Source organism: Nylanderia fulva, unplaced genomic scaffold (genome assembly GCF_048542155.1).
Source record: "Nylanderia fulva isolate GAGA-0341 unplaced genomic scaffold, ASM4854215v1 Scaffold21, whole genome shotgun sequence".
NCBI lineage: Eukaryota > Metazoa > Arthropoda > Insecta > Hymenoptera > Formicidae > Nylanderia > Nylanderia fulva.
In genome coordinates, this window is record NW_028190275.1 from 1915464 (window position 1) to 1931565 (window position 16102).

At 32.9% G+C, this 16102-nt stretch overlaps 2 protein-coding genes across 7 annotated transcripts in view; both read right to left on the reverse strand.

The window, feature by feature from the left end:
- LOC146723297 (uncharacterized) overlaps positions 1–13160 on the reverse strand; it is a 39101-nt gene extending 25941 nt beyond the window's left edge. For 3 of the 6 annotated variants that reach the window (XM_085482604.1, XM_085482609.1, XM_085482608.1), the window contains exons 1-2: positions 12595–13160; positions 12003–12184 (exon numbers count right to left, since the gene is read on the reverse strand). In XM_085482604.1, the coding sequence (XP_085338730.1) occupies positions 12003–12184; positions 12595–12717 (305 nt within the window). In that variant the 5' untranslated portion in view covers positions 12718–13160. Of the gene's footprint in view, positions 1–12002; positions 12185–12594 lie in introns of those variants that run through there. The other 3 variants (XM_085482607.1, XM_085482606.1, XM_085482605.1) reach the window with 2 other exon arrangements.
- A 137-nt stretch (positions 13161–13297) lies between these two features.
- On the reverse strand, positions 13298–16090 carry LOC114946242 (uncharacterized). The gene is made up of 6 exons (XM_029322693.2): positions 15736–16090; positions 15170–15659; positions 14748–15088; positions 14397–14662; positions 14145–14316; positions 13298–14019 (listed from the first exon to the last, which is right to left on the reverse strand). Exons 1-6 carry the CDS (start codon positions 15762–15764, stop codon positions 13791–13793), a joined length of 1527 nt encoding a protein of 508 aa, XP_029178526.1. The 5' UTR covers positions 15765–16090; the 3' UTR covers positions 13298–13790.
- Positions 16091–16102: the final 12 nt, after the last annotated feature.

A 16102-nucleotide genomic window follows, 5' to 3' on the forward strand; every position in this document is an offset into this window, starting at 1 on the left:
TTTTTTATTTATATTATATCCAATTTTTTAGTTTTGTATCAAACACATTGAAATAAAATAACACGACGATGAAAATATAAATAAACGAACATGCTGTAGATGAATCGATTTGTAACAGTACAGAAAATTAGCGTGCTGGGAGTCAAGGAAAAGTTTATATTTATTTAATAAAAAATTTCAAATGATTGAGACAAATATAGAATAATGTGAAAAAATGCAGATAAATAGTAAACAATTTCCTGACTTTTTCCCCTGTCAATTCCAGATTTATATAAAATTTCCTGACAATGCAATCCCGGTTTTCTAGATTTCCCTGACCGCTAGACACCCTGTGAATAGAAAGAAATGCGGGTTCCCGGCCATTCGTGTTTCGTTCTAAAATTGCGTAATATATTTCGTCTTCTGGAGATGCTGGGAAGAAAGGCAAATCTCCTATCGAGAGAATATAGTCTTATTATCGACGACCCCTTTACGTGCAGATGCGTATATCCTGTGTTGGAACGAGGAATGAGGACCGTTCTTCTCCTCCTCGACACAGCCTTAAACTTTACCGCGATGAGTCCCCACGGATATAAACTTATGATTCACAGTATGTCAACCCACAGGGCGAACTTTGCAGCTGCGCGCGCGAATTTCCACATGGTTTACACCGGTTGCACCACCCTCCACCCTCGAAGAAGATCTTAAAGGCAGTGAATATACCTAGGTAGGCATTATCTCTTTACGCCAGAAGCTCCAGCACGGATGCGACATAAGGAGATTCAAACAAGGGTGGAGCAAAACGAGAAGTCGTGGCTAAATAAAGCCAGGTATTTTCGCTCCTTTTTTCCGTATCGAATTATCGACAAATTTTTCCGAACTACAAAAGCTTAATTTTTCCGTAATTACGAAGCCAACAATGAACACTCGAGGCTGCACTATTTATAAAAAAAATAACGAATGTTATTTATTGAAGAAAATTTTTTTAAATGCGAGAATGTGTACACCCTTCTGGCAATATCATACATATCGCACAGGTGGAAAATTGTATATGTAGTATATATCCGCGAATTTTCCGCGAAAACTTTCATAACCAACTTCGCAAAACCTCGAAACCGCATTCCATCGAGGAATGCGGCGCTCATCGAGAGAGTTTCTGCCTTTATTGCACTTTGACCTAAAATTTGAAACACATTCTCGAGTAAGAGATATCTAATCTAGATATATAGATGCGGAAACAGAGCGAGATATACCAATTAATTTGGACTATTTATATACAATCCGTAACAGATGTTCCTCTATATTTTCGATACCGCTTCTCTTGAGCTTCAAGGAAAATATGAGAGATTTATCTTGATTATTTCAAAAGTTTACTTTTTCAAGAGACCGAGATATTGCTTTTCATGTATGAACAGCGCAGGTGCAATTAATTAAATCATTATCTTGTAGGACGAGCACGTTGTACAAATTTTTTCTCGGAAAAAGGAAATCGAGAAAACACATAAATTATTTCTTGAAGCTATTTTGCGAAACTAGTATGAAAAATATTGAGTAACACGTTTTCAGATACAAACAACGCGCGATGAGAATGAAAAGGGAAAAGGATCTCAATGAAATAACAGGGTTTGCGAAAATGTGAAAGTTAACGTGGAAATGTCCTCAATTTTAACTTATCAAGTGTTTATTTTATCATTTCTACATTTTTATGTTAAATATTATAAAAAAATTAAATTAAAACTAAAATAAAATTTTTTAATTTTAAAATATAAAAATTAAAAATATAAAGAAAATAATTAAAATAAATTTTTGCTTTTTACAAAGCTTTTTACTAATAATAGCTTTAAACTATTTTAAATTATATATAATAATTTTTCCATAATATTGTTTTTCTTAATTTGAATCTATATTAAAAGTATTTAATTTGAATATTTATATGTAATGTGTGTTTAATTTAATACACATCTCATCAGAATATTTTCATCATTTGTGTTACTCACGTGTAGAATAGCTTCGCGGAAGTATGTTAATTACTAATTAAAATAAATTATTATTATTATTATTATTATTATTATTATTATTAATTATTATATCTCCACATTATTGTAAAGTATGGAAGTATCCACATTATCTGAAATGAATAAAAAAATTCAGTATTCTAAAATCTCGCAAAAATATTAATATTCCGTCCTCTCTCGCTTCAGTTTTCGCGTTCCCGTGTAAAAATAATTTAAGACAGTTAAAATCGAATACGGATGCGAGAATAAGAAAATATCCGGTCACCGGAAGATTTTAATGAGATTTTTGCTTCCCATCGCTCGCATTTTCAGAATTAACGAGCACAAAAAGCTGTATTACCGCGAGAGCTTCTTACCGCGTGGCTGAGAGAGGAGAATCGCCAGCTCTTTCTCGCATTGCTTCCATATATATATATATATATATATATATATATATCGCTTAAAATATATCTGCGCGACTGAAAGATTACGGGGAGAAAGAGATGAAATGTTTCATCTGCAGTAAATTCGCGTTAACGCCATTTTTGCGGGACGCGGCTAAAGGAATCGCGCGATAAATTCACGCGTCTGCATTTGCATTCGCGCCGCCACATATGCTACTTTTCGGCAAAGTTTCGGAATATTATTCCACTTTGCCTCTCAAATCCACGCTGCTGCGAAGCTGTAGGTTTATACAATAAGTTTCGTTAAAATGAGAAAAAAAGTGAGAAAATGTAGAAAAGCTTTGTGATGCCCGACAGATCAATTTATTCCTACTCTTATTTTTTATCAATTTATTTCGTTTTATATTTTTTATATAATTATTATATATATTATATATCGTTAAATTTATTTTACATGTAGTCTCATATTTATTTTAATTAATTTTTTCACAATTTTTATATGTAGTTTTTTATATTAATTTTTTTATTTATTATGCAAAAACATTTGATATTGAAAATGCTTGAGAATAAATCTCTGATAAAGAGGTAGAGGAAAAACATGATTATCTTGATAATTTCGCGAATAAAGTTGAGTTTAATCCATTTTCGAGAGTTACGAACACGGTAGCTATATCGCTGCGATGCATAATGCACATTCCAATGGCGCTCGAAGATGAAAGGTGTAATTCGTATTGGCCGCGGACTGATTCTCGGCGGATAATCGCGGTTCGTGCACAAATTAGCGGTGATTTACGCCTCTGATACGAACGGCAAGTGCACTCGCGCACGCGATATACCTCCGCAAACGGGGCTATAAATTATCGCCGCGATTGCCTAATTGCCTAATTTTACATTTCCGTCCTCGCAAACTCTCACTTCCAATCCGACCGAAATGTGTCCATATACTCGTATCGCGTTTATCTGCCTCATCGTCGCGCGATTCAAATCAAATTAATCGCGTTTAATAATGTGTGTATTATAGATTATATCTTAACGAATACTATTTTTAAAATGACCCCTCATTTACTTGGCTCTTCTTTATAATTATATCTCTGATGAACGCTAATTTGTAAGACGAGAATATCAAATTAATAGCGTTTAACAATGTGTGTATTATAGATTGTCTTAACGGATACTATTTTTAAATTAGCCTCTCATTTAGTTGGCGCTTCTTTATAATTATATCTCTAATGAACGCTAATTTGTGAGACGAAAAGTTTAAATATATACACTAAACAAAAATTTATTGAACTCGAATAAACATATTTATTTCAATACTGCCTTATAAATCCTTATTTATTTTAAATTAATAATAATGATTTGACGTGAAAAAATATATTATAAAATATAATAAAATTGTTTTCAGTATATATATATATATAATTTAAAATATAAATAAATATATATATATATATATACACGTACAAATTGATGACATTGTGAGCACAAATAATTTATTTCGCAATATTCAATTACTTCGACAAACATGTATATCATTATTAAATGTCTCTCAATAATTCAGCATATTAAATTTAAAAAATATTGACTATATATACATATACGTATAAGAAATTACAAATTTCGTAATGGACTACATCGTGCCGTGAACGTGAGAGGGGCGAAGATGATCCACGATGTTTACGTTGTAAACAAGCCGGCTAGGACGACGAAGTTAATCGGATTGCAGTTTATAATTTCAAGATGCTGCGGCAGCGATTTCGACATGCGATGCCAACAGACTCCCGAAACTAATTAAAATACACGTGTAACGAGCAATACAATATTATTTTATTATTTAGAAGAAAATTCTTAATTTGAAATAATAATTACACAAACGTTTCGAGCTCTACTTGCTCCTCTTCAGTGCGCAAAAAAATAGTGATAATAAATAACGATAATAAATAAATACATAAAAACCTCCATGTTATTTCTCCCCCAAATGAATTATATAAGAAATTAAAATTGAAACGATGAAATTTAAACGGAATATTAGTATAACGCATTTTCAGGCCAGCGTAAAAAACAATGCAAAATTAATACCTAATCAAACCAACACATACCATTGCTCAAGCTCGTATGACAATAAAAACAATGATAAAATTATTAAATTAAGGCCATGTGTAACGAGCAATACAATATTATTTTATTATTTAGAAGAAAATTCTTAATTTGAAATAATAATTACACAAACGTTTCGAGCTCTACTTGCTCCTCTTCAGTGCGCAAAAAAATAGTGATAATAAATAACGATAATAAATAAATTTTGCATTGTTTTTTACGCTGGCCTGAAAATGCGTTATACTAATATTCCGTTTAAATTTCATCGTTTCAATTTTAATTTCTTATATAATTCATTTGGGGGAGAAATAACATGGAGGTTTTTATGTATTTATTTATTATATGGTATGTGTTGGTTTGATTAGGTATTAATTTTGCATTAAAATACACGAATGTGAGATCCGGGGCTTGCCGAATTACGGATAGAAGAGCAATCCTTGCTTCGCAGTTAGCTATAGTGTCTCTCTCTTTCTTTCTTTCTCATTAATCTCGAAACTCTACAAACTCCAAAAAGCATCCCGGGAAAAAAATTTTTATATATAATCATATATAAATAATTGTATAATTATATATGAAACATATATATATTTATATAATTATATATATAAATAGCACTTTTATCTAATTATGTATGGACATATTTCTATATAATTTTATATTGTTAGATATAAAAAAATTTTTCCCGGGACGCGATAAATTAAAAAAAAAAAAAAAAAAAAAAATTATCCAACCCCCGAAAAAAATGTTAAAAAGTGGAAACATTATGACGAAGAAATGGGGAGAGAAAGACAACAACCCGCTTCTGGCCGAGGGAAACTTTGGGGGACGATATTCGAACGATCTGTATCTACAATAACAAGGACACGTGGAAAGTTCGGTAAGCTGTTCCGGTAGAGCTTCCCGTGCTCAAAATACCCAGTTTATCCTCGTTACTGAGTTACGGGCAATCGAAAGTTCGGTGCTCTCCCTCGGGTCGAGTTGAACATCCCCCTCCCGGTTCAACATCGTCGACGACGATGACAGAATGCGTTTTCCTCCCTTCATTTCGACCATCCACCTGTATTCGCGACCATCACGATTTTCGATCTCCTCGAGGACGACGATTCAGGACGTGATGTGTCACGGGCGCGTTTTCTTTCCCGGAGCGTTTTCTCTTTAAGAGACTGCGTGCTTCCGCAGCGAAATAATGTATTTTCACAGAGAAAAGCTAAAACTAATATAGACTTTGTGAGAGATTTCGCGACCAAAATCCTTCATCGTCACTGAAAAAAGAATTTGTTAACTCGACTAAATCTTTCAACTAAATTACTATTTTGTTATAATTGAACATAATATTAGTATTTAAGTCAAATATATGTTTTGTTAGATTTAACATGTTACATTTAATTTAAATATTGTTATATGTTCAATGAATAAAATAATATTTAGTTGAAAGATTTAGTCGAGTTAACACATATTTTTCCAGTGTATTATAATATCCGAAGGATTTATCAAATCTCGCTCCTTCCATATTTATATGCGTTCGAAATTCTATAAATTCCACCACGGTGAATCGATCGCCTCTTCTGCTCTCTGCCACGAAGAAGGCATTCAGGATTTCATCTCCGTCTTTGTTAAGTATGATTCCATCCGATTTCCTCGGAAATGTTTCAGAGCCAATTTACGCGATCTAATACAATATAATAAAACTGTTATTTATATATATACATATATATACACAGGGTGTCCCAGAACTGGCGGAAAAGTTTTGAATGGCAGATTCCTGGTATCATTTGGAGACGATTTTTCCTTCGTAAAAATGTTGAGGGAACCCTTCATTTTTAGAATGTTCCCAATTTTTGTTATTATGTATCTTTGTAACTAAGCCTTATATTAAAATTCTATTAAAGCAAACTCCATCTAAAATTAACCGAAGAATATAGTTCTGTTAATATTTTATTTCTACAAGGCTTAGTTTCCAAACAAGCCTTTATTTTCAACTGCTTATAATTCGAAAATGATTGGTGTCTCGACATTTTCGCTGAGGAAAAATCGTCTCCAAATGATACCAGGAATCTGCCATTAAAAACTGTTGAGCCAGTTCTGGGACACCCTGTATATATATATATATATATATATATATATATCGAAAGATATTTCCTGTGTGTATCGACGTTTCTTTTTCCGTAAAAAAAAAGCTCGGACTATTCGCGCAATTTCGCGATAAGTCTTTCGACGTACCGCGACAGTAAATCAACGACAGTGTTTTATCGACATCTAAAACGAGGGTGCAAGTGCAAGGAAACCGATGGTGACAAGGGGATGGATAGGGAGAAAACAGGATGGCGCGGGGCTTGTTTTCCAGTTACAAGCGCGCGGAAAAACGCGGGCGAAAAGCCCTCGACTACTAACTGCGGCTTTTCCGCATCGTCGCCCGGCCAAGATAACGAAATGCCGATATCTAGCCGCACGTAAATAGCCCCCCCGATATTTATATATTTATATATTTGCTCCACTCGACTTTCTCGAAATTCTATAAATTTCGATTGTGGTCGTGAAATTGTCGTCTCTCCCTCACTCCACTATTAAGGGGATGCTGACTCTGTCCATTTTATCGGCAAATATTATTTTCGTTTATCTCTTTATTGGCTATATAGAATGAAAAATCTTTTAGAATTAAAATAGTCACATATAATAACAAGTCGGAGCTACTATATCAGGGTTTGCCGTTATTTTAATAAAATTATATATAAACGATCATCTGGATTCAATTTTCGCGTCATCTTATCTTATATATTTAGATTATAGATAATAAAAATATGTATTATTTATATCTGCATCTTAGATGAAAAAAAAGTATGGTCTTCATGAAATTATATAGAATAATGTTCAGATAATTTGGTTTAGATTCATAGAACATAAAAATACTTAATTAGTGGAACTTGAGCAGTAATGATAAAAAGTTATAAATAAAAGTATGAATATATTTTTATATCCCTTTTATAATTTACATTTTTTTATAACTATGTTTACATAAGCGATCTTAAAAATAATATTATGTAAAAGTTATCTAGATGGATTGCCATATAATTTTAGCTTTCATCTAGATATATTTAAAATAAAATCATCTTTATCTTATTTAAGATGAATTTACATATTTTCATCCCATTTTTATCTAACTAATTTTAAAACCATCTCAATAAGTACAACACTACTATATATGTATATAGAAAGAAAACCAAGAAAGTTAAATAATTATAAATTTCTTATCGTCTCAGTTAAGTTGATCTAATGCAAAAGACCAATAAGAAAATTGTAATTATTTAGCTTCCTTGTTTGTTTTTTATATACATATATATATATATATATATGTGTATATAAAAAATATATATATATAATAGCCCAGATTTATTATTATGAATAGGTACTTTAATCATGGGTGTCCGCAGGATTTATTCCAGAACAGGGCATAATTAATTATTTTTGTTTTTTAATTTCTGTTCTTTTTTAATTTTTTAATTTTCTTTTATTTTCATTTTTAAATATTAAATATGCAAATAAATTTTAGTGTTTATTCATGCTGAATTTTTTTACTGATTCCAAGAGAGGCAAATGTCCTCTCTTGCTCTCTTCTGCGCGTAGCGCCCATGACTTTAATTCTAATAAAAATAGTTAAATACAAATATTTATCGACAAGACAGACACAGTCAGAATTCCCTTAACGATTCTATCCGCGTGCGATTCGAGAAGATCTATCTAGAGGGAGAAGACGGGGGGCACATATAGAATTCCATCTCTCACATTTCCGTCTTCCCTTTTGCTCCTTGCTCCGCGCAATTCGCTCTTCCCTTTCAATTTTGAATTTCCTTGACAAACTAACGGGAGCTTTTCCTCGACCCTCGACGCTCTCTCTATATCAATCCGCGATGAAAGAGTAATATATGTATCTCCGTGTATAAAAGATTTACGCGTCGATTTGCCCAGCGAAAAAGCTCCCGTTATCAGGGTGTAAGGGGTGGGATTTTTTTCTCTGTTTTCTCGCTCCTTCCGGATTAAGCGAGAAATGTTGGTATCGCAAATGCGGGCGCATTTCGCGTGCCAACGGCATAAATAACGCTCGGTTTGCTTGAGGCTGTCAGGCAGTTTTATGCTGTCGCTTTTGCGGTCGCGATGCAAGCTGCGGCTGCACTGTCCGTTTTCGCGCTGCTCTTTATTTATTTCCACCGATATTTCCATTTTCCAGCGAGAAGCGCCGACGAGGGAGATTATTACGCGGCCGACCAAAACGTAATGACCAGTAAATTTGTCTCTCTCTCTCTCTCTTTCTCACTCTCGCGTTATATAATAGTATCTATATAAATTATCGGTCGCGTATATGCAATTGTTTAACCACCGCACCGCGAAGCGTCAACAAATTTAAACTGGATAAATCGATAAAACGTCGCGAAACAAGTCGCGCGTGCGTCATTATTATGTAATGGTTGATATTTTTATATAAAAAAAAAGAAAGAAAAATATCCTGGCAATCCGTCGAGCGGGATGAATTTGTTACACGCGGAAAATATTTTGTTTTTTACATTAATTCGCGAACACGCGATCCCTGCGTGTCTAAAATAGTTCCCGACAATAGATCGCTTTGTTTTAGCGACGTCGCGTAAAATATTTCGCTTCGCACTTCGTGTGTTGAACCAATTAAAAAAAAAAACTTTCCCCTGTGCTTTTCCACCGAGAGTCGCCGACACTTTTCCGAGGGTGGGTGACAAATCGGTAAACTACCGAGACAGAGTTATGTTTGGGCGACGCGATATTTACGATGTGATCGCATACAAAGAGAGAGAGAGAAAGAAATGGGGGGTCAGTAGGGAAAAATTCATCAAAAAAACTCCCCTCCTGAAAAAAAGTCGTGAAATAGAAACATGGAATACATCCTGTATATATATATATATATATACAATTTATTCCGCACAGTCGAATCCGCTGCGGAATTCCGGATTCCCTAATCCTCGCGGCCATTTGGCACTGGAAACTGCGCACGTTGATTAAACGTCAATGGCCTGTTACAAGATCGAGATACGTCGGTGGTATCTGAACATGATCCGCCGATTCCTCGTTCGACCGATCGCGCACACTAATTGCACCTCCCCCTATATAAGGGAGGGGGTGCCGAATGTTATCAATTAAGACGCGACCACTAAAGCGCGATTGTCGCAGACAATTAATCCCGTAACCGTTTCGGATCGTCATGAGATGAGTCAGCAACGTCGCGACGTCACCCGACGTTTCTCGCAAAAAAAAAGTAAAAAAATAAAAAAATAAAAAAAACCTATCGCCATTCATTCGGGGATAATGGACCATCGGAAACTCCATCGGATCTGCCGAGAGTGTTTTTCGTTATTGTTTGTCACAGCGTGGAAAAAGAACGGGGGATGGGGACCATCAAAAGCGAAGAAAACACGTGCCATCGATATAGGAACTTGACAGCCCGATTATTAAGCGTAAGAATCCATTAGAGAACAATTTTTGCGTTATTTTGTTCAATTATTTTCAATTTTTTATTTTTAATATATTATCTTATTAAAGTACTAAAGTAATATTATATCTTAGATATATTAAATTGCATAACTTTTTATTCCTTTTGTTATATATGTATTTACATATTATACTTTGGTATACAAAGAGAATTTTCTCTTAGAATTTACCCTAAAAATTATGATAATCGTGGGACAATATATATAGTATTGGAAGAATTTTATAAGAGATTCTCTGATTAATATTTTTACTACAATAAAAAATATTCAGATCTATATCACAATAAGATATAAAATATGTTTGATTAATTTTATTATGTACATAGTAAAATGTACTATGTACATTATTATTTTTTACTATGGTAAATATTTTTAATCAGAAAAACTCTCATAAAATTCTTCCAATATCATATTGTCCCACGATTACCATGATTTTTAGCACAGTAGGAAAATTTGTGTTTTCTTGTTAAAATTTTTGTGTTAAATATTTAACACATTCATGTGTTAATTTAACATATTGCTCTTGTGTTAATTGAACTTTGTTAAATTATTAAAACAACTGAAAAAAGGTGTAAAAAATAACACAATGTGTATCTATTTTTTATTTCACACAATAAATGTTCCGTTTTATTAGTGACAAGATTTATCTGTTAAAATTTACAGAAAAAAATGTTGATATTTTTATTTTATAATAAGTGAGGATGATAAAAACTAAAATTAACATATTTTTAGTTAATTTTTAAATTATGTTAATTTTACACAAAATTTATTTTAAATTATTTCAAGTTTTGCATTTATTTTAAAATTTATGGTAAAATATTAGCATTTTGTCTCCATTTCACATATCCGTATTATGTTAAATTAACACAAAAATTTCTGTAGACTGTTTGAGACATGTGATAGCTGCTAAATTTAACACAAATTTTTCAACTGTGAGAGTAAAGTGTAAGAGAAAATTCTCTTCGTGCATATTATATTAAATAAATTACTTTGTACATATATACATATATATGTAACTGTTGTAAGTTCTTTATAAATTCAAAAACATTCTTCATAAAAAATTGAACATTTTTTCTAAAAAACGAATTTTTTGTAGAACATTTATAGAACAAAAAAAATTGGATTTTATCTAGATTAAACAGACTTTGCACATTCAATAAATAATAATTAATATTATTTCAATATATAAAACTAAAAAGAATCTAATAAGAGGTAAACGCGAGATAAAGGCACGAAAAGATCTCCTAATTAATTTTAAGCATCATTTGTTAATTGAAAATATTTCAATATTAATACTTTATTAATATTGTTTATAATATTAATATTCCTATTAATATTCTATATTTAATTATTAATGTTATTTAAATGTAATAGTATATGTTTTTTGTGTAATTATTATTTCAGAAGAAATCCCTCGAAAGGATCTTCAAGTACAAGATTTTTTAAGAAAAAAGAACTACTACACGCACTGACTTTTGCAATTACACCGTGAAAGAAACAATTTGAGAACCTAATAATGACAGCTATTTAAACAACGTTATTGAAGGAACCGCGAGGGAGGTTGTTCAAAGGATCAAGCTACTGTCTTCCTCTGCATTATAACGATCCATTAATATTAAGCAGATGTAGAGTCCCGCAGATAGACAAGCTGTTTTCATTGCCTTTCATGCGGTAATGAAAAGCGAAGTGTTTCTCGTGCGTCATCCTTTCTTCGTTTAAAGTAGAAGAGATCATTTCTATTCCGCCGAGGTCTTCGAGATAAAGTTTAAACCGAGCGAAATTCTGCTTGTGTTAGACATTTGACAGAAATGAGAGAAAAAAAACATTTTTTTATATATATTTCTTTTAATATATATTTTTATGATATATATATATTATTAAATCATCCTCCCTCGCGTGTGTCGCTTATTCTTCTGCTCCCTTATAAAATGAATTCTTAAATTGTCGACCTTCTTCTCTGCGTATTTCATAATGTATCTTTCTTCCGTGATACTGTATAAAAATTTGATAATTCGACTCACCAACAGCAGTGCACACCCCGACGATCCTCGTCATCGTCGTTAGATGATGCGTGTCGCTCGGCCTTTCGTAGGTAGACATCTCGCCGACAGAGTCCTTCGCGAAGTCCTTCGTTTGAGTTATCATGGGATGTGCGATAAATCTGCCCGTTAAATTGTATTTCACGTCTTTCAACACAGATTCTCTGCAAAAACAACATATAAATATAAATTACTTGTAATTATTTTAACCTTTCTCCCTAACCTTTACACAACTTTGAACGCGCATGGGAAAAGTTTTTATATAAGAAAAGTTATTAATAATATATCTTGCATATTCCCTATTACGGTTATTATATAATATCATTCTGTATAAAAGGGATACACAATATATGTATATACGACGTACATTTGTATTGAAAAGAGCACAAAGGCAAATTAATTTTCTACTTGAAGAAATTATATTCTTCGAAGCGATATAATTGTATCTACATCATTGTTCATATTTTTTATACAAAAATATGCTAATAATATTTCATTATTTTGGATTGGAAAACTTGTTGCTTCGATGCTAGTTTCTCATTAGATTTCTGATTTTTTTTCAAATTTAACTCACCAAAATTCCCACCGGTCGCCAAAGCGTCCTCCACCATCGCAAAGCTCGCGCGAAACTGCACACGCATCGCGGGAAACGCCGCGGCGCCAAAAACATTGAGCATGCGCAAACGTCACTTGCCATTTGAATTTCTCGTCGACCTGCGTCGATCGCCTCACCACGTGTTCTTCGAGAATAGACAAAATATTATTATTGTATTGTTATTTAATACAAAATATATTAATTTAATGAAGATATTCACGCATTTTCTCCTATGCCATATCATTTTGTTCTATGCATATACTTTCTATTTTATATAAATAAATATATATATATACACACACACATATACATGACATGCATATATAAATATAGTTGGCGCGCATAACATGCAGCAAAAAAAGTTCAGCTCCATTTAGTACTTTTATACTTTTTTTATGCGATATATATTTAACTTTAACATTATGTATATAACATGACGGAAAAATTAAAGGCCTATATTTTCAATGAATAGTAATGTATATAAAATATTGTTTTAAAATTTGAAAAAATTATAACAATACATTATATACACTATATATATTTAATATATAATGTATATAAAATATTGTCCTAATTTTTTCAAATTTTTACATTTCTAAATTTTTAGATAAAATCAAATTATAGGTACGATAGGACAGTGGGATAATAACACGATGGTTATTATACTTTCACCGGCAACAACAACGCTATTATATGTATATTTATATATCACATCCAATATATTCACAATAATACAATAATATTGTGCTGCATATATAAAAATATATCCACTCGCGATAAGCGTGTAGAACAACACTCGAATAAATATACACGGACACATGGTGAGGTAGAAACAGTTATGATTTATGGAACAATCGTATTTAAAAATCACACAACATCGCATGTGCGTATGCGATTGCAATGATTATCTTTCGTAAATTATACACGACAATAAATACATTTGTATACTATGTATATATATATCGTTTTAAAGCGGTTTCCGCCGTGCTCCAAGCGTTATCCTGCTACGAAACCGAACGCGTTGAAGCAGCATGTTTTGTACTCTTCGGTTTCCTTACAAACGCTAAGACAATAAGACAATTATATTACGACACATTTTAGAAAAATATATTTCTTATAAGCAAGTGTTCGAAGCGCTTCAACTTTTTTGCATTAGGCATTTTTATTTTTTTTTTTCAGGAGCCCTCTGTTGTTCGAGCTTTCTTTTTCTTGCTTGTGACCATTCTGGAATTATAATCCCAGCCAGCTGAGAGCAAACCGATTTTTGATTGCGAAGGAATGATGTGTTTTCCCTGAACCTCCAGATCGCGAGTCGCGTGAGCAGATTTCGGTATCTTTGAACGAGAAATCGGACTTAGTGGTCTCCTATTGCAGTGTAAGATAGCGGGCGATGGTGCGAATAATCTGAAATGTATAAGTCATTTAAATATATATATTGTGTTTTTTAAATTCCAAATTAAACTGAAGCTATCTTAGAATTCTATTAAAAAAAAAATGTTTTAATTTTTTTCAATAAAATATCAACGTACCTATTTTTGTTACCAGGAAGTCTCGAAGTATCTATGGGCGCGAGTCGAATATTTTTTGGCCAAACGGTGGGACAGACAGGAGTTTGCCAGGCAGAATGAATATTTGAATTTCTCAAAACGCTCGATCTTTTTGCAGAACCACGGAAATCGCCCGAAATGTTTCGGGCTGATCCTGAAATATTTAAAATACTTTTTTTATACTAATGCGAATTAATATTAATCATAATGCTTAAATAATTTGATATTTTCTACCTTGAAAAGAGGAAATTTCTAAATCCTCATTCATGAATCTAATAGGAATAGTATTTAAGGTAGAGAAGCTTTCTCGTGTAGATACTGCAAAAGGCACAGGACTCACAACAATTCTCTCGTTAAAAATAGTACCAAGCTTATTTCTGCCTATATGTGGAGTGCCTAATCTCTCCTTGGCTTTTGATGCATCATCGTCTTCCGTACTATCAGAGTCTCTTGGTTTATTTTTATTTGATTTATTTGCAGAAATTGAACTTCTCTGTTTCCTAAAAATTAAATTTTATATATACATATATATATATAATAAAAAAAAACGTTCTTATATTTAATACTTTGTTTTACAAATCTTACTTTTGAACTTTTTGATAATTTGTATCATTCTTTATTGTCTGAAGAGAATTTTCTGTATCCAACAATCGATTTCGTATGCTTAAAGACTTGTTCTCAATATAATTAGGAGAAATTGCTTCTTCTGTCCAATTTGTTTTTGAGTTTCTTGATGAATTTCTGTTGCCATAAACAGGAGCAGGGGCTATTTTTAAAGCACTGCTTAGACTTTCGCACAAAGAATCTGTATCATTCTCCTTGTTAGGAATGATCTCAGCGATTACATGCTCCATCAGTATGTCAAGTACAGCTTCAAATGTTGCTATGTTGTATTTGTATTGTGTAGAATCTTCTCCTTCCTCTCTCTGTAAATATAAAAGTTTATAAAATAACATAAAAATACAAATATATTTTGTACATACTAGAGAAAATTTTATATTTCTTACCTTTGTCGAATGTTGACTATGCTCTATAGATACTTTATCATTTTGTAGATTATCGAATCTTTTCATCCTATCGTCATTGGAAACAATATCGTGTTTTGTATTAGTATTATTGGTGCAAAGATTGTTTTGTGCTGAACTTCGGCCAATTATTCTCAAATATGGGATCTGCGTTCTCCATTGTATACATTCATCCAAAACGGATCCTTGAACCAGCTGATCATCCTCTTCCTCGTAGAGTGTCTTCTCCACATTTGCCCATTGTTCTTCCAGTTTCTTGGTGGCTGTATCTTCCACCTCTTGTGACCAAGAGATAGATGTTGCCGCACTGTTCTCATTGGACAAAATGTTATCATCATCCTTCCACGATTTCTGCCGTGGCAAACTAGGCAGCCGGAAACGACCACTCCATTCGTTATCAAACCCATCTTCTTCGTCTTTAAATCGCAGTAGATGTTGAGGAGCCTTTATTTTTTGCGTCAATGGACTGACTCTGCGAGACATCGAGTATCATATCATCAGTATTTATCGCAGTGAATTTTTTCCAAATAATGTAAAGTAAGACTTACGTGTTTTTCTTGAAGCTGTTTCTTCGCATTTCATGCTTTCCGAAAGATTTTCTCCATCAATCAAGGATCCGATCAGCCTGACAATCCCTCTTTGCAGAGCTATAGCCTGCGAATTTTCCGCAGGCAGAGCGAGAACTTACTGACGCATTTCTGATTTCTGACATTCATAATGTCCAACTCGACTCGGACCTCTCAGTTGAATAATCGTATCACTGTCGTACATTCTTCTCATTCATAATGTTTCTATTCTTACACGAATATCCTTCGCGAACCGCTATCGATCCCGTATCGTGACTGTAATATATTGACCACAACATGACAGACACGCGAGAGAGATTTAGCCAAGACGCGAACCTAAACGCGATGG

What these genes read in the sequence shown, in the direction of transcription:
- LOC114946242 (XM_029322693.2), bottom strand. Translation starts at nt 15,764, where the DNA reads ATGCGAAGAAACAGCTTCAAGAAAAACAC. An exon ending in AACAGCTTCAAGAAAAACAC is followed by an intron (nt 15,660 to 15,735) that starts GTAAGTCTTACT and finishes GATGTCTCGCAG; the next exon opens with AGTCAGTCCATTGACGCAAA. An exon ending in CTTCCTGGTAACAAAAATAG is followed by an intron (nt 14,020 to 14,144) that starts GTACGTTGATAT and finishes TATACATTTCAG; the next exon opens with ATTATTCGCACCATCGCCCG.